The 19,166-nt window shown below is 40.4% G+C and overlaps 1 protein-coding gene across 2 annotated transcripts in view; it reads left to right on the top strand.

Annotated features, from left to right (window-relative positions):
* The window catches only part of pappaa (pregnancy-associated plasma protein A, pappalysin 1a), a 97,763-nt gene that overhangs the window by 66,260 nt on the left and 12,337 nt on the right, over window positions 1-19,166 (top strand). The window contains exons 15-21 of one of the 2 annotated variants that reach the window (XM_079363576.1): window positions 2,476-2,659; window positions 3,027-3,228; window positions 3,338-3,542; window positions 4,163-4,310; window positions 4,511-4,626; window positions 9,062-9,133; window positions 10,266-10,364. In XM_079363576.1, the coding sequence (XP_079219702.1) occupies window positions 2,476-2,659; window positions 3,027-3,228; window positions 3,338-3,542; window positions 4,163-4,310; window positions 4,511-4,626; window positions 9,062-9,133; window positions 10,266-10,364 (1,026 nt within the window). Of the gene's footprint in view, window positions 1-2,475; window positions 2,660-3,026; window positions 3,229-3,337; window positions 3,573-4,162; window positions 4,311-4,510; window positions 4,627-9,061; window positions 9,134-10,265; window positions 10,365-19,166 lie in introns of both variants that reach the window. The other variant, XM_079363575.1, reaches the window with a different exon arrangement.

Raw genomic sequence — 19,166 nt, 5'->3', positions numbered from 1 at the left:
GTTTCATAAGGGCTTTTTTCATGAGGACTAGACACACAAATTACACTTAAATCCATTGCCAAGTCATTTCTTAATAACTCAATATGCAACTGTTTGTAACTCTTTACTAAAAAAAAAAAGACTTATGTGTTTGCATTCCATCTGAACTTGGGAAAACCCTTAATTACAAGGAAGCGTTTGTCTTTTTTGACGAGTTTTGTCTTTCAGTATATCTGTTTTGAATTAGGCAGAGTGGCAGAAAATGAATCTGGAAGGGACTGTGAAATTCTTAAACGAAAGAATGTGCCTGCACAATTACACATACTGTATTTGATGCAGAAAAAGGCACACACACCAAATGCATGCTGGGAAACATGCTTGATTAATCCTCAAAACAACTCATGGTAGATGTGTAACAGAAAATGTTTTCATATGTTTGTGTGCGGTGTTACAACAAGTTTTAGGATCAGCAAACTTCCAACAGTCCACAGTTGTCACCAAGTTTATGGTCAACACATTAACACTAAGTAGATCCTTCCACATTTCTTCCATGCCTGGACTCCCCTAATATGATTGACTAAATCAACTGTACACCCAGCTTTTGTGCAGCATGCACTCACATGTTATGCATATGTTACTTTGTTGGATATCCAAATATGAAAGGAGCTTATTTATTTTCGAGAGAACCTGATACTGTTATGCAGTATCATATAATAGGATCAAGATGAAAGATAGAAAAAAGGGCCTCCATGGGAACAGGGAGAAGGTTGTGAAGCAACAGATCCGTAATGCTAACTGAGTCCAGCTTGTGTGGCCTTAGAGTTTGGCCAATCATTAAAAAGATTTGTGTAATCAAAGTAAACCAAAACAGGGATCGACTTTAATTCATGGTAAAAACACAGGTTTCGTCAAAATTATTGCACTCCAGCAGCTTTGTTGTGAGATTTCTTGGCAGTGCTATCGATTTTAGCATTCTTTTTAGGTTACATGGTGCTATTTAATGGATGAGGATGAAAACAGTTGAGGTTTGGATGATGCAGTGGCTCCCCATTTTGGTCTCATCTCCGCAAATATCATACCACAGGCCAAATAATTTACAGGAAGCTTAAAGCTAGTTTTAATAGGAAATAGGCCTTGGATCAGGACATTTTCAGCTGGAAAAGTTAGGAACCAGAAATTGCCGTTTTCAAGTGTAATGTTTTGCAAACATTACGGTTGCCATCGCTGTTTCCAGGAAACTCGTATACCAGCGAATACTGACTTCTTAATGATAAATTCTCTGCACAATCTCCTCATCACTCTTGATCAGGAATGGTAACATATTGATATGTGTACTGGATGTATAAACATTGACTTCAAACACACACATACACAGATGCACGCACACACAATTAATGAAAGACATGTGGCAAGTCTCCGTCAGACCTAAATCAGCCTGAGTTCCTTCAGCAGTTACCTGTACAGCTGCTGTTTCTTATCAAGGGTTTTTCCCCTCAACGTTGAAAAAGGAGGGGATGTTAATCTATGAAAAACAGGGTCTTAAATTGTGCTTTAGGTTTGTCACTGTACATTAGCATTAGCAGTGCTGATTTTGAATACAGCCCTTCCACGCATTGCTTACAATTTTTCATGTTCCCTCCATGTGTGGATTTCCTCTGGGTTCTCCCGTTTCCTCCCACATTCCAACAACATGTAAGGGTCCAGTCACACAGGATGTACTATGTCCGTTTGAGGGAGTTTGTTTTCATTTTGAGGGGGAAAAAAAACCTCTCATTTTTGCCTCCAAAACTTGTTTTGCAGAGTTTCTTCAAAAGCCCCCAACTTTAACAACTTCTGCTCAGTTTGTTTCCAAACTATCTGGAGCAACGATCACATTGTATTACCTGAATCTAGTTTTTATTTAATGTCAATGCCAAAAATAGTCAGCATTGTAATGATTAAGACCAAAGATATACACTCTCTTCTAACTAAGCATACGTGTGCATCGTGGCTGCTTCATGTATGCTGCTGTGTGTCCGGTGTTTCTCTTGGTTTTTCTTCCAAAAGATTCAGTTGTACTGTAAGATGCAGTGTGATCATGTACAGTAGAGGCAACATACGTCGTGCATAGCCACAAGCAGGTAGGAAACAGATAAACACATCAAGGTTGGAAGATTCACTCTATGTGTGTGTGTGTGTGTGTGTGTGTGTGTGAGAGAGAGGTTGTCACACCTACACCAAAGTCAATCTGTTTTATGTTAGGGCTGAATGTGCAGTTGTTGGATATCAATTGTCTGAGTGCCATGCATTGACCGTGCAATCACTATCAGCAGCCACTTGAGCTGCTGGGTAGCCTATGAGGCTTAGTGACATACAGGAACATCAGCACTGATGGAGACTTGTTGGAGTCAGTGCTTTTTACTAGTCAAATACAGGATATACAGGATTTGTGGGCTATCAATCCATCTGTTTTAATACATGAACGACTGTTTGAGTTTTTTTCTAATTATTTTTCAGTTGGATTCTTCAGTGACTATAACCTGTGCAAACGGGAAGTGGAACAAACAGGTGTCGTGTGAGCCGGTGGATTGTGGTCTGCCAGACAAATACCACGTCCATCCCGCAAATTTCAGCTTCCCTGAAGGCACCACCTACGGAAAGAAGAGCAGCTTTCAGTGCAAAGAGCCTGCTCAGCTCGTAGGTGAGATGAACGACTGGTTGTCTGGTTGTGATCTTGAAGGTGGACAGCAGCAATACAAACCTGGGTACATTTTATTGTAAAGACTTCAAGTGAAAAATGTGTGTTATAATGCTGGATGTCCACATGAAACCTGGGGAATCAGATCAAGAGGTCAGTGTATGTTTGTGGACACGTCTGCAGTGTGGCCTGTTCTATGAAGTTATGAACAAAGAATTCAACTATTTTTCATTCATTATCATTCAGCAAACATGAAGGTCCTTATTTGATCTTAGTTCTGATCAAGTGCTTCTTTTTGTGTTTTGTTCAGATTTCCTTTCAAACTGTAAACTGTCATTCTTCATCTGTCTCTGTCGTCTATTCTCCCCAGGTACGAACAACACTCTCTACTGCCTTGAAGATGGTCTTTGGTCCTTTCCGGAGGCTCTCTGTGAGCTTCGCTGCCCAGCTCCTCCTCCGGTACCCAACGCTGTGCTGCAGACCAAGCGCTGCAATGAGACAGGCCTGAAAGTGGGCACGCTCTGCAAGTATAAGTGCAAGCCGGGCTACCATGTCACCAACAAACCTAAGAGGCAAATAATCTTCTTTTTCATGTTTTTTTTTGTAATTTGTACTGCATATGAACCCTACTAAAGCTGCACAACACCCACAAGTCTAAATGTTCATGGTCTTCCCCTGCAGGCGTGCATTTAAGCGCCAGTGCACCGAGGATGGCAGCTGGCTGGAGGGGGCTTGTGAGCCGGTAACTTGTGATCCCCCGCCTCCCATCTTCCACGGCTCCTATCACTGCACTGATGGCTTCCGCTTTGACAGCGTCTGCAGACTCAACTGCTCTGATCCTGCTGGTAATACTGCTATCGCCGCCACAGGAGGCTCTGCCCATACGGTGAGGCTGCTGCACGCTCCATGCAAGCAGGTCTGTCCATCTCTTTCCTGTCTTTCTATTCTTGCTTTACCTATGTGTTTGTCTTCTTTTTGTCATGTGTAAAAAAAAAAAAGTAGAGATTCTCTCTTTTCTCTCTTCTTTGCATCCTTAATGTTTGGCTCAAGAGGAAGTGAATATTCTGAGTAAAATAAGCACTTTATAAACCATTAAACATATTTGTTTTTGTTGGATTATTTTACATGTACTATTATCTAGTTGCATATTAGATGAATACACGATACACTCACTATCCAGCCATCTTTTATCCGATACTTTTTACACTTTCTCCCGTCTGAATGCGCGTCTCTCCCCAGCCGTCTCTCTCCCTGTCTCCCTTAGCCCTACTCAATTTGACGCCATGCTAATTAGATTGCTATTGATTTCCAGAATAGTCCTGCTACCACAGACTTCTGATACACCTTTTAATCTGTTCTGCCTCTAAGGCGTTGTGGCTTGGATGCCTGATAAAAATTGGATTGTATTTCCCTCCCTTTGCCATCTCAATGTCCTTGGGCCTGCTGAGTGTTTTGCGTGTCACTGTGTGTGTATAATTGTTGGTCTGTCAATATATGTGTTTTCAGGGCGCTGGGTCCAATGTGATCCGTTGTAGGAAAGATGGAAACTGGACAGGGTCATTCCGCCTGTGCCCACACAGCAAAGGCCAGTGTTCTTTACCTCAAAACCTCCATTATAGCCTTCAGTACTCCTGCAGAAGAGGACACGGCATAGGTCTGTATAACAAAAACACTCCTGTTGTTTACTGACATTTCTGTTGTTGTTTTTTTTTGATGATGACGTTGTCTTTTATTTTTTAGCTTTTGTTCGACTCTTTATGTTCCCACAGCAAATGTTCCCTTGTGTTTTGTTTCTGATCTTTTTTTATTTTGACTTTTTCTGGGTGCACACTTTGATCGGTGTCACTTTCACAGGTGAGGAGTGTGAGCTGACATGCAGAGAGAGCAACAACGACGTGGTGATCCTCCCCAGCAACATGACAGTAGAACGGGTTCTAAAAGAGCACTGGAGGAACCCTCACAAAGTCAAAGTGAGTTTTCTACATCTCTGTGCCCTGCTCTCGACTCTCATTGCTGTACTTCACAAAGTTCTGTGATCCACGACTCTCCGGCAAGGAATTTCACGTATGGTGTCAACACCCTGGCTCTATCCCCCACAATCCAAAATACCAGCATGTGTCTGTGTTTTGCGCTTGATGCCATGCAAATATTCGTCTTGAACGCATGAAAACCCTTTGAACTTTTGGATTATATTTTGTGATTGTAATTGTGAAAATATGCTGCTGCCCTCTTACACCTTGTCCTCAACATGGCATTTCATGTACTTTCTCTGGGAAAGAAATCAAAGCTTCAGGACTTGTACTGGAATAAGGAGTGGACAAACAAGACAATGTGGCTTCATTTTCTCTATGTCATTCCCCACCCTCTCTCTCTCTCTCTCTCTCCCTCTCTCTCTCTCTCTCCTGTCCTCCCCAATGTCAAATTCTATCCACTGTCCTGTCTCTCAAAGACATAAAAGGGTCAAACATTCATCCTACATTTTTTTTATCAGCTATTCCCAAATGGTCTAGAGGCAATTAAATCATGGGGAGGAAGAAGAGGCCAAGGGGGACAGATGGTCTTGCGGTTTTGTCACGCCCCATTTACAAAGGCTATGGTCCCCCAAACAGGCGGCACAGGTTCAAGTCTGACCTGCGGCTCCTCTCCGGCATCTCATTCTCTCTTCCTGATGACTTACTTTACTTACTGTCCAACAAAAACGCCTACAGTCCACAAATAATAAATCTTTGTGCATGGCTATCATCAGTAATTATACTTATTACACCTATGACGTCACTGGTTAATGACCTCATTTGATTTAGGTACACCTCACAGCTGACTACTGATAAAGCTCTGTTTGCTTAAATTGGCAGAAAGCAAAACATAAAGGTTAGAGATTATGGCAAGGGAGGTCATTAAACACAGCACTGTACAACTTGCCCCTTTGGGAGTAACCCCCACCCCTACACAAACCTGATGGTGTCATTTGGGATTTTAATTACTTGAGGGTGGGGGTTGGGGTATAGTGTGTAAGTGTGTGTGTAGTCTACAAAGTGTACCAGGCTACACCTACTCCTCTAATTTTACTCTGCCCACTTAACCTGATTAATGTCAATGATGTGCAATTTGTTTTAAGTGTTTGTGTCAGCTTAATGCCCTCTGCAGCCCAGGCTGTAGAGTCGGTAAAAGATCCTAATAAATAGCATCAAGTTTTGTAACTAGAGACGGAGAGAAAAGAAGCCATGGCCGAGTAAAGGAACACAATGTGTTTCTCGCTGTATTTTTTTCCTACAACTCCTTTTGTTTTTGTTTCAGTCACACTGAGTCAGCAGCTTTTTGCGGTGGATGTCGGGAGAGAGGGGTGTCTTGGGCCACGTGGACATGAAATGATCTGTTTTTCATGGATCTGTGTAACTGATATCATTTGTGCTCAGTGGTAATTTAAAACCAGGGGCTATGCTGTTGAGGGCAGTAGATAGCATAGGAGAAGTCAGAAAGGTGAGGATGTGAGTTTTTCAGACATGCAAGAGAAGAGTTTCTACTTGTTGTTTAATGTGTGCCTACTTAATTCAAATTAATAATAATTGATACATGGAAACACAATTAGGCAACACTTTTCTCTTTAGTAATAAAAGTGATCACAAACACTATAATTTTCATCAGAGAATGAAATGTTGTTACTTTGTATTTCATTTTTGCAAGATTAGTTAGCCTTTATTACAAATCGACCTACTTTTTCTGTGTCTGAATAACAGAAAACTAAAGACACTGACAATTCAGAGAACATAAGGTATTTGTAAAGTAAAACAGAGATGGTTACTTTTAGGCTTAGACAAGTGTCTCAATAGCTAAGGTAATCATTTAACCAACTCCTCACACACTTAACTATCAGCTAGCCAACTTCACTGTTAGCTAGAATTTACACCTTTCCAAATGTATGATGGAACATATCAGTCTGTAAATTCAGTTGCTTAAATGCTAATGCTAACTGTTGTTTAACAATATAACAAATGTCTGTTTGTTCACTCACAATTTAGGTTACCTTTGCCAACTCCTAGATAGCACTACTGTTTGCTAGCTAATGGTTAGCTTACAACAAATGTATTTCCAGTGTCGTGGTTTAACACTATCTGTTTGTTGTGTTCGCTAAGTTGCTGGTAATATTAAGCTGTTGTTGGTTCCCATAAGGGTCATAAAATGTGTTTTTCTGAATCGCTTTGACTTGCTATCCCTATCATCTTTCACTGTCGTAACAGCACTCAATCTTCAAGCCTTGAATAGGCGTCAGACGAAATGGCCACTGTATGACTTTGTTCAATTATAAGCCTTTGTGTTCTGCCTTAAAATGTTGCCCATTTAAATTTAGAAGCAGAAATGAGACGAACAAATGCATAAGCAGAAACTTATTCCTAAAATACACATCAAATGCAAGAAATGCACAGTATGTAAAAAAAAATACTACTGAGAAACTTGGACAGGAAGCGGTTGTAGTTGCAAAAGAAATCAATCATGACTAGCTGATGTTGTAGTACAAGTAAGGAGGAGACATTTCAGCATACTTCAAAACTCCCCTGTTGGATATAATGCTTCATAGAGTATTTCAAAGGGAATTCATGTCCAACAATGTACTATTTCTACTTTGCCGAGTTTGAAGTAATTGTTTCCCACCTTAATAAGTGATCTTGATTTATTGCCTTTAAACCAGTTGTATTTTGGTTCTTAGTGTGACCCACTTAGAATTTTCTCCTGCTCCCCTACCTACTCTTCTTCCTCTTCCTGTCCCTCTATCTCTAACGATCATGTGCCCGAAGCACCCTCCTCCCCCTTTATCAGCAAAATTACCCTGTCGGGTTTGCTGCGGAATTAGTCATTTTCTACATGACGTGACCTCGTCTGTGGTGGCGCTGAGATAGAGATCTATTTTTATGTGGTATCAGCGCCCCAGGGAGGCTTAAGAGGGTGAGGATCCTATACGTAGTGAGGGGTGAGGCCAGGCCACAATCATGGATTATCATGATTTACGGTCTTGCTGAAAGAGGAAAAAAAGAATGAGAGAGAGAGAGAGTGGGGTAGAGAAGGAGTTTCTGGGTGACATCATCATAGCAGAGCAAAGAGGAGAAAAGTGAATAAAGTAGAGTATTGGCAAGAACTTTCACATACATGACAAAATGTACATAGTCTTCCATCACAGTGGGACTTTGGATCGTAGTCCTCACTCTGTGAACACAGAAAGACATCTCTGAATGCAGCTCTGCAGTTCTTATAATATGTATTTGTAATTGTACAAGTCTGTTATGTTTTAAGAAGGGTCAATAGAGAGCATGGGGACCTGGCGTAAAAAAAACCAAACACGGAATTCAAATGTGTTAAAAAAAAATACTTTTTCCAATTTCACCATCATGAATTCCTTAAAATAGTGAACTACAGTAATGTTAAGCCGAAGCTCCCACAGCTCTTTGTCGTCCTCCGATGCAATGTTGTTCTTTCTCTCCACCTCCAACCCCCCATCTTTGTGTTTTTGCATTGATTTGCTGACAGCACTGAAATGAAAAATACCTTAGTTTGCAGCAACAAAAGAAATGCATGTCAACCTTTGGAGATATTTGGGCACAGGGGGTCCAAGAAATGGACCATGTAAGGTCAGCTTGTCCTTTGCTTCGGATGGCACTTTTAATCACGCTCACTACTATCCCAGTCTGCAGTAAAGAAAACCCTTCCCCACCTGCTGACTCAAGTGACTCTTTTATACAACAGCCTTCCTAACCAACAGTACAGGCCACACTACCCATCCAGAGTCAAGTGAACGTATGCAGTACAGACATTATACAGGGATCCATATACTGTATACAGGTTAACATTCTCTGCACAGTGCTGCCCATCTCCCTTGAGAAAAAATGCTTTCTGTTACATTATAATGAAGGGCACAGTGGGAGAACAGGATGGGATTCCACACATTCTGCAAAGATATTTGAGAACATGCCGCCCTTTACCTTTATGTCTCTTGACCATTCTCTCTCTCTCTCTCTCTCTCTTTCCCTCTCTCTTTCACTCCTGGGGCAAGGACTTTGCAGGGGGAAAATACAATCTATATCAAGTTATATCTGGTCAAGATTAACTTGTTTAGCTTTTGTTCTGTAAGAGGTAAAGGACAGGGTTATTCAAAAAAGAATGTGCACGGAAAGCCTCCATGTGTAGAATATGAGCCATATGATAACTCCTTTGCTTCATTGTATTAGGTATGTGTCTTCTTTAACGTGACTTTTTGGGGCTAGAAAATGTTAGGTGTCTTTAGTCACAGTAAGAGTTAGGTTTACTTGAATGAAGGTGATGAGATCACAGTCAAATGTTGCATTTTCTGAACAAAACACCAAACAATTCAACCAAAATGCATGTTAAATTAACTACACTTTTTGTCTTATCTTTCAGAGTATAGTCTGTACAATGGGACTGAAATGGTATCCACACCCAGAATTGCTCCACTGCATCAAAGGATGTGAGGTAAGATCACCATCTGCCTTTTTGTATTTGTGGAGGTATAGTCTCATAAATCATATCGGACTTTATCACTTTAATCAATGAGCCTGTTGAATTCAACAATGCTTACAGTTTTATGTTTAGACACTTGTGCAGGTCAATAATTTAAGAGTATGAGCCAACTTTATGGTCATTTAATGTTACACACACACACATAAAATGTGTAACTATTTGAATGCCCAAACAAAAATAACCAGCTTTCCAAACTGAATCCACCCAAAGATGAACCTCAGACTTAATAAACTCCAAATGTAGTTTCATAATATTCTATTTGCTGTGTTTGGCAAACAGAGTTAAACAGACAATGGATAAGCAGATGCTGGGCAAGTCAATTTGACCTGCACTGTAGGTGAAGACTGAACTTGTCAGAATATTTTGATTTATTAGTCTAAACAGACTTCCAGGTAGGGCTGAGATCAGTGCCTACTTTTTTCACAAGCATGCAGATGTCTGGGTAAAGTTAACAGAACTTTAAACACAGTGGCAAGTCCTTCTCCGCATTGAAGGTTTTTTTTCTCTCGTCAGTTGCTAAGGCCCTTGAGTAAAATCCTGCACATGGAGTGCAGGTGGTTGTTAGCACAAGTTGTTACCATTTGTAAGTGGGCTCAAAGGTTGTTGCACGGGTTTCAAAACATTGACCATTATAATATCAGCTTGCTGTAATATTTCATTTTTACTCTTTTGATAAAACTACATGTCCTCATAAAATGGTTCGTTCACATATAAACACATTAAAAAAATAAAAAGAAACAAAAAAAACCTTCTAATTTCAGGGAAGAATGACATCATCTATTCAGTTTAGGCCAACTGGATAACCTGATTGGTAACCCAAGTGAAGTGGGTGGAGCCAGCCAATAAATCACATTATTGGAGTGTTTTGTGCTGTGAATAGTTTATGGTGTCCTCAGTTTGATTTATGGTTCAGGCCGTGTGAGGGCCTTAAAAAGTCATGTTGAAAGATGAGGGACATTTAACGTTTTAGATTAATCAGCAAATTTATTCCGAGACCCTATAAAGGTCCTAAAATGCTCTAACAGAAACCAAAGGATTTTTTCTCACGATTTTGTTTAATTCACGTGCTTTCTTTTTTAAACAGCCATTCATGGGAGACAACTACTGTGATTCAATCAACAACAGAGCCTTCTGTAACTATGATGGAGGAGACTGCTGCCAATCCACTGTCAAGACCAAGAAGGTTAGTGGCATGTTTGACAAAACCTCAACACAAACCACCGTTCCTCTTCAACAGCAGAGGGACATGGAAACAGTGACTTGGGAAGCTTTGGGTGTGGTGTATTCATAGCAGGAGATAGTAATTGTCGACACTATACATAGCATATGCACTTTAAAACAAGATTTTGTTATCCTAGATTAAAAAAAAATGTGAATGAACGTTACAAAATATGCAAAGAAAGCACTACTTAGTAAATAAATATCAAACACATACTACACTTCTGGAATCAAAAATGTCTGTTGTGAGAAAAAAAATAACTTTCTTGCTTGCGTTTAGAAGAGTTATGCAGCTCAGTTTTTACTTCACGCTGAAGCAGTAATACTCTACCTCTGCTAGCTAGCAGCTGCCTGTCAGCTGTAACTTATGTTAGCTTGAGCTTCCCTTATCAATACTAACTTACAAAAACGACACATCTCATTTAGACAGTTCTCATCTTGACCCTGGTTCTTATCCTAAGAAACATAGGTTACATTGGTTTTATCAATGCTCTCACTTAACATTAACAATTGGCATCATCATAAGTGGTTTAGTCTGTGAATAATCCACTACAAAGCAAAATACTCCTATACCTTGTAAAGTGAGGCTTTAACACTCTGTCACAAAAAATCTTGGTAACTTCCAATGTTGTTGTAACTGTAAGATTACAGCTCCACTACTTACTTCACTATCAGCATTCTTATCTTATCTCAAGGGTGCCTTCAGACTTGTCAGTCTTCAGACCAACAAACCAAAACAGAGAAAAGCAGAAATTTGTAACAGTAAACATAACTCGTGTTTCTGGAACATCATAATGCTAATCTAAAATTTGATTAAAACAATAAATATTTATGGCAAAAGTAACGAGGGGTTGGGGGGGACAGGCTTTTTTCAAGGGAGAGCTAAAGACCCAGCCAGCAACTTTCCTCTGGTTGGTGTTTCCCATCAGGAAAGGAGATAATTCAATTCAAAGAACTTTATTTAATCCCCGTTGGCACTTTAAAGGCACAAAGAAGCACCAACCAGTTGACCACAAGAGCAGCGACCCATTGGATTGTTGGATTCGGTTCTGGTCACACTGATCAACATTCAGGGTTTGTGCTCTTGCCCTACAGTCACACTTAGGGATAAATCTCAACCCCAACATAAGAATAGTTTTCCATTTCCATTAGATTAACCTACTTGGACTTCTTATGTTAACATATTGTACATCCTTTTAAAGGACCTTTTTCTACCTACGCAAGGTAAGTTTAATGGAAACCACAAGTGAATATATTTGAATTTCACCTCTTGGAACATCTACAAACACATTCTTCCTTACTTTGCCTTGGGTCCAATTTTAGATTACTGGTAGACAGATTACTGATTCCACATCCAAGAGAGAGGGACTTTGTAGACTTCATCAATACTCTTTGTTTCTTTCTGGTATTCAATTTCCTAATGTGTAAAACATCTCAAACTGACCAATTATCTACAATTTGTAATCAAATACAAATGAGTTATAACAGAGATCTAGGGTTGTGGATATAAAAGTACAATTAAGTTGTTACATATTTTGGGAATAGCTTCATTGTATGGAGTATTTATTATCAGTCGATGCTCCATCAGCCCAGTTGTAATTCAGCATGAAGCTGAGCGTAACAAAAAGTTCCATCATCCTTATGGTAGCAGCTCACTTAATTCAGGGAGGTGCTCTGTCTTGATCATTTCAGCCAGCTGCAGGCAAGGAAAATGATTGGAAGTGTATTGTAGCTTCTGTGCTGCAGCATCTGCTTCTCTGGCCTGGCCTGTTTCTGTGAATCTGGCGAGGGACTTTAGTTGTACTCCTGGCATATCCATCCGTATGTCTGGCTGGATTTATATTGCAGTCTATGTGTCTCACTAGCTCTGCTAGTACATTTGACTGAGACTGTTCATTTCCCCTTCTGCAGAAAAGGGATGACCAAGAGACATCTTTTGATGTCCTCCACTGCACAATCAAAGTTTTCATGATTGATGAGATCCACCTTGACACAATGCATTTGGGAGCATAGTCATGATAACAATGATGAAATTTATGACAAAAGAATGAGCAAGGCTTTTGCCAAAAGAGCATGGCTTTCAAACAGCACCTTTAAAGGTTTTTTAAAAGGTTACTTCCACTATTTTGTCACTCAGTTATCGTGACAATAAAGCCATCCATCCATCCACCCATCCATCCATCCATCCATCCATCCATTATTCAAATAAATTCAATATAATTCTTAAATTTGAAGGGCTAACTTGATTGGATTTGAGTTGGAATTCATTAAACTAACTAGCTGTCTTTTGTGTCTTGTATTTATTCATAAATAAACATAATAAAAGGTACATGGGCTAGCAGAGAAGAAGTGTAGACTTCAACCAAAATCATAAAGTTCAACATTCAACTTGTAAATTGTGTCTACTTTGCTGTAAAGTTTTCTAGTAACAAAAGTTGACAAAAACATAAAATATCCAGGTGCAGTTCTGGAATCTACCTGGCTTGGAATTAGACATTTGTAAAACTATAAAATAAAGACAAATCTTCCTGCAGAAGCTGTTACATAAGACTTATTGTTTTCACAAATACAAGTTCTCATGTAAAAAGGCCAAACAACTACTATTTATGAACGTCATTTTGCGAATTCAAAACTATATCCAACCTGTAACTTGAAAAAAGGGTCAGGAGTTTCAGGTTTTTTTTTATTCAAAACTTGAGTGTCAGATGTAAGCTAGTGTATCCTAAGGTCAATAGAAGCAGGAAAGAGGGTGAGCAGCCCGCTGGGAAGTGACCTCACTCCTGAAGTGGTTTCCCTGCTCTTGATTGACGCTATCTCATCCTTACATCTTCTGGCCCCAGTCCAGGGCAGAGGCCCAGCCAGAACCAGCATAACTCACTTTTACAGACACCCCCCCAGTGGGAGGATAGACTCCATTGAATTACTACTGCAACAAGAGGTTGAGCTGGAGGATCAAGGGAGCAATGCACAGTAGGCCTATAGATGTTTTGGACTTTTTATGACGCATAATGGGTGTTGAGTAAAAGTCAGACGAAGCAGCAGAGTGTGATGCTATGATGCAAGCTATTACTTTTGTACCAATGCTACATACTCCAACAATCAATGAATGAGAGGCAAGAAAAACATTCAAGCAGAAAAAGAATGTGCAAGACAATCGTACTGGTCACATGATGTTTACATCCACACTCCAACCTGCTGGTTGCAGTGAATTTTCCCAGTAGTTACCATCATCTTCCTCAAATTGGCTTCACTGTGACATTTTACTTGGGGCCTGCCAGGGAAATATCTTCGTGAAGTTGGGTTTAAGAATTAGAGTGTTTGTGTTCACACATGAAGGTCACCCCCAACATTTTGGAGGCTTCTCAGGAGTTTTGTGCATGTGTGAAAACACCATAACCTACAATTAGTAACACATATCTTTCCGTGCAACACCATGTTTTGCCCTGCAAACATGAGTTTACAGGCAACGTAGCCAATCAGTTGATCAGCTGCTTCTAGTTAACAACATACCTGCAAATTTAACTTCAGTCAAACATATTCTCTGTGAGTCCGATGCTGGTTTGTTCATGTCTTTTTAATAAAACTGCTTAAATTAAATCAGACTACAACTTATAAAATACAGTTAAAGTTTGTTTATATTACATCTTGTCCCCTGCCAGGGCTCAGCTTGTCAGCGGCTGTCTATCAAACAGAAACACCCCCCTCCATTTGAATTTTTCCCTGTCATTTTTATAGTAAAAAGTAATAATAAAAGTGTTTATTCATTGTTTTTGATGGTATGGAGAGAGGACTGAATGTGATTAAATGAATGTGTTGGACTTTAATCCTTCTTGCAAACTCTGGCCAAACTGCTGCTGTAGTTCACTGCCAAGGATGCTACATGCCGATGGTCAAAAGTAGTGTCTGCAAAACAGGTGTTAGCAGTTCTTTGAAATAAAAATGGCGGGCAAATAGAGGATCAAATGACCTACTTGGTACTGACTTCTGAAAAAGCGGATTTGGTGAAAAGCCGCTCATTTCCAGCTGAAACACATTTCTTTTTCATGGACAGCTACAGTATGAGTGCATTACCTGGAGCTCCAGGACTCCAGACGGCTTGTCCAAATTTCTACTTAAAGACACTTAGCCCTGGCATTGTTTGAAGAAAATAGTCTGGCTGGTGTTTTCCACTGGTAGATCCCCAGGAAACCACTTTAAAAGATACGAAAAATAGCTCTGTAATAACTAATCAAAATTTGATTTATCGGCTGCCAGAAGCGAGGGATGAGGAAGGTTACTGTGGGTGAGAAACAAAAAATAAACTCTTAGGAATGAAGCTGATATGGGAAATTGATATGGGAACAGAGGGAAGCCAGATGTTTGATATAATCCCTTGCGCTTGTTAGTATGTGAGCCCATTTTATTAATTGATGTTGCTTGCCTGCACACAAGTGTTTCTTAAAGCCTAAAACATATGCATGAGACTTAACCTGACATTCAGTTCAAAAGTGATAAGCCAGACAACTTCATCCTGTAGTTTTTTGTTTTTTTTTGTCTGCCTTTAAATCTCCTGTGTATTTATTACAATTTTAGTACATGCGTCTGGTTAGGCTTTTGCAGTTGTGTATTCCTCCCGGGCAAAGTTTTTCCTCGTCGTCATCCCCATTAGATCAAGACAGTCAAAACAGAAACAGGGTTTCTTTTTGCACCTGATTCTGATTTTCTCCAAAAGCGAACACATGTGTGGCAGACGACCAAGGTCGAAGTCGCATAAAAACCTCCAAAAAACAAAACAAAATGACACAATATATGACAGGAATCTGTAACTCATTTATGACAGTCTCTCTCACTCCCTCGGAGCTGCTGAAAACACACTTGTAGGGTGAGAAAGACAAGCAGTATTTTCCTCTTTAGCGGGAAATCAATGTTCTTCCTCAGACCACAACTGAAGACTTTGTCCCAAATAGTTTAATTGTTTCTGAATGCAGAGTTTGTTGTGACAAATTCTTTTGTTTGTGTCATAGTAGAGTTGATTTTGTGTTAGGAAAGAACTACCATAACATTTAGTGTAAAAGACACACTTTTATTACCATGTTGTTTTCATCTCAAAAGTGGGCTGCATCTTTTGTACCTGTGCCATCAATATACGATCGTCCAGTGCATGCCACCCGATGGTGTTGCAAGCAGCTTTCCTGCACAAAGCAAATAGAGTTCAGACGTGGACCAAGCTGGCAGAACCATTTTTAGACATTTTTTCTCCCTCATTAAGTCGAAATTATGCATTTGATAAAAGTGATTGTATATCGTAAAGTAATTCAATCTTTTAGAGTGCTGGTTTGATAGAAAAAGAAACTCTCAAGGAAGGACAGCAAGTGGAGATGGTAAACACAACTCTGCGTGCGGGTGCGTACGACATAAATAAGGCAACTCTCCTTTGCACCTGTCTTTTGGAATGGATGTGCAAACGTTTTTTTTCTATTTTCTATACAAATGAGACGATGCCTGCAAGCTTGTTCAGGGAGACAGCTGGAGCTGCGCTGATATCACACTTAACATGCGTCATTATTCCCAATCACCTGACAACACCTCCCTCCAATTAGCTCTCCATTTGAGCTACAAGATTTCCGGTCTGTCCCTCTGCTCTTTCATTGACAGCTCTGACCTACACCAGTGCTGTGCTCTAGCTTCAACCACACATCCAGCATCCACCTGTAGGCTCCGAGTGGGGTTTTAAGATATCCTAAAAGATTAAGTCGGACGCTAAACACAAACTATGTTCTGCTGCTGCAATAAATATTTTAAAACAATAGAAATGTGAGTTGTCTGTTTAAGCTACCAACGTTGTAGGCTGAGAACTCAACTACCGCACCTGTAGCTAGCAGGATTTTAAACACTAATGAAAACAGCTAAGAACTTTTTTTTGCTCTGGGAGATCCCCCAAACAGGCAGTGTCGTACTGTACATTCACAAAACCTTTTAAATATGTGACTAACGGGGTGCGCTGGTGGCGCAGCGGTAACACGCGCGGCCCATGTATTGAGGCTCAGTCCTTGCGCGGGCGGCCTGGGTTCGCGTCCGGCCCGTGGCTCATTTCCCGCATGTCTCTCCCCACTCTCTCTCCCTGATTTCCGCCTCTATCCACTTTCCTATCTATAATAAAGGCATAAAGGCCAAAAATAAATCTTTTAAAAATATATATATATATGTGACTAACTACTCTACGCTTACTACGCTTTACATCCCCCTGCGTCATAGACTTATAGTTACCTGATGCACGTATGCGCGGTCCTCCAGTTTCCTCCCACAGTCCAAAGACATGCTCGTTAGCTTGATTGGTGGCTCTGAACTGCCTGTAGGTGTGAATGTGAGTGTGGCTGTGTTGTCTGTCTCTATATGTCAGCCCTGTGACTGACTGGAGACCAGATGGACAGTTAGGATCGGCTCCACCCCCCCTGCTACCCCGTAAGAGAGAAAAGTGGTATCGATAATGGATAATGGATTACCATACAGTTGAGTTGAGTCAACACATTTTTAAACACTTAATGAATGAACGATACTTTACAGGAATGTTGCAGAAGTTGAAGCTCGTTAGACCTAACGTGGGGTCTATACTACAAGAAAACAATTCATTATCTTTATCTCCTTTAGTTTATCAAAGCATTCAAGAACAACAGACACCGTTTCCATGACGCCTGACAGCAACCTGACAGAAAGACAAGCGTGTCTCATTCAGTTTTCCTCCTGCTCATTCACATTCTCCCTTTTTCACTCACACTCCCTCTCTCTCTGTTTTACACACTCACGCACACACATCGCACATGAACAGACACGCCAGCCAGTCGGTGTGGTGACTCAGTGGGGATCTGGCTCGTGTGTTGTTGTCCGTAGTGTGTTGACACACGGCGCATGACACCAATGATATGACCCTGTCCACACACGCACACGCACACGCACACACACACACACACACACACACACACACAATTCAAATAAACCTCTCATTTGTTCCATATGTACTCTTGCCCCATGAACTTAGGCAACGACTGAAAGAGAGAAAAACAGAGCCAGGGGACCTTAGAGGGAGAAGAAAAGCGGTTGTAAATTTTTAATAATCATTTATGTTCTCTCACCTTTATGGCTAAAAAGTATCCCCATCAATGTCCCTTTAACCAACTGTTCATCTCAATATTTTGTCTTTAGTCCACTGATGGAGGAGATAAAACCCACTGACAAAAAACATCTGCCCCTTAACCGTAGATGCTCAATTGACTTCTTTGCAGCGGTTTCATCATTGGTTTCCCAACTTTAACTACAAGAGCCCTAAGTTGATTTGCATTCCTTCATTTTTTTTAATTTCCATTTTCCTGTGATAGCGAGTATTTTCTGGTTGTTTTCTTGAGATATTGACGTAGTGTTACTTTGTAGTTATACGTTATTTCAAGATAGCTATGATGGTTTTCCCACTTAAACTTGTTCATTTATCTCATTATCTGCAGCTCACGTGTTTCCTTGTAATAACAGGATCATTTTCAGGTTAGCAAAACAATAAAACAATGCTGCCTGTGCACATAGTAATGAGTTAAGTAAAGACTTTGTCGATGTTTGTTTTGTGCTTTTGCAATTCAGGGGATAAGACTGAAACAAGTGGAGACCTCCAGAAAACAATCTCAGATGACGCTTTATGACAGGAAACAGAGATATTAAAATGTATGCATGCGTGTCGGCTCAGGGCTCACCAGGACTTTTAAATCTCCAAAATGACTCATTGTATCAGTATGAAAAATCATCATCTTTGGAATGTCATTGTTTCTTTCCAGGTACAATAATTGGGCAATTTCTTCTCTAAACAAGCTCTTTGTAAGAATTAAGTGATTAGCAATTATTAAAGTTTTCCAGATTCCTTCCGCTTTACTTTTCACTTATCAGTTCCGAGTCAAATCCTGATAAGAGCTGAATAACTGAGAGAAAATGGAGCAGAATCGTGAAAAGCAATGGAAGTTGCTCATTTATTTTCTGCTACTTCCCTTCCCAGCGTATGCTTCTCTCTTGACTTGTGTTTTGAGTGAGATTTGTGTATTAAAGCGTTCTGGATGACTTGCTGCGTATTATTCCTTACGAGGAGCTTTGAAGGTGCAAAGACTGCCTGCACGTAAGGTCACCACAGGATCTCCCCTTAATAGTTGCAAGCTGTTGGCTGGTTTTGGAGAGGCAGGGAGGAGAGGAGGAGAGGGTGTAGGGTATTTCTTTCTGAGGGTTGCCTGAGTAAGACCCCTTTGGCAGGTCCCCCCCCCCCCCCCCCCCCGCTTAAACTTCATTCCCCTACAAGTTTGGAAGGAATTCCTTTCTCTGATGCTGGAAACAGTATGCAGAGGGCACCCATTATATAGTTATACGACTTGGCCTTTCTAGCCTGTAGGTTTTTCTTTCTTTGTTGGTGGTTAGGTCTGGAGTAAGTACCAGCGTCCCTCTCAGGCCCTCACTCCTGCTTACAAGTCTCAGTCTGACACATGGGTGCTCAACACTAGCTAATTGTCACAATTGATGTTAGTGTCACTTTATTGGTCTGCAACAGTCATCATAACCACAGCTGACCACAAAACCTCTCTGTCTCTGAGGATGATTCTCAATGCCCTTTCAAAATAAAACCACACATTTTAGCATATGTCATGATTTTGCCACTTTAAATAATAATAATATTTTCCTCTGTAATCCATGCCATTTTTCAACAGACCTTCTTTTGGACCAATTTATAAAAGATAGATGTGATGATGTTTTTCAGTGGTGACGA

Source organism: Symphodus melops (assembly GCF_947650265.1).
Source record: "Symphodus melops genome assembly, chromosome: 16".
NCBI classification, from domain to species: domain Eukaryota; kingdom Metazoa; phylum Chordata; class Actinopteri; order Labriformes; family Labridae; genus Symphodus; species Symphodus melops.
The sequence above is the reverse complement of the archived record's forward strand: the minus strand, read 5'-3'. Positions and strand labels throughout refer to the sequence as shown.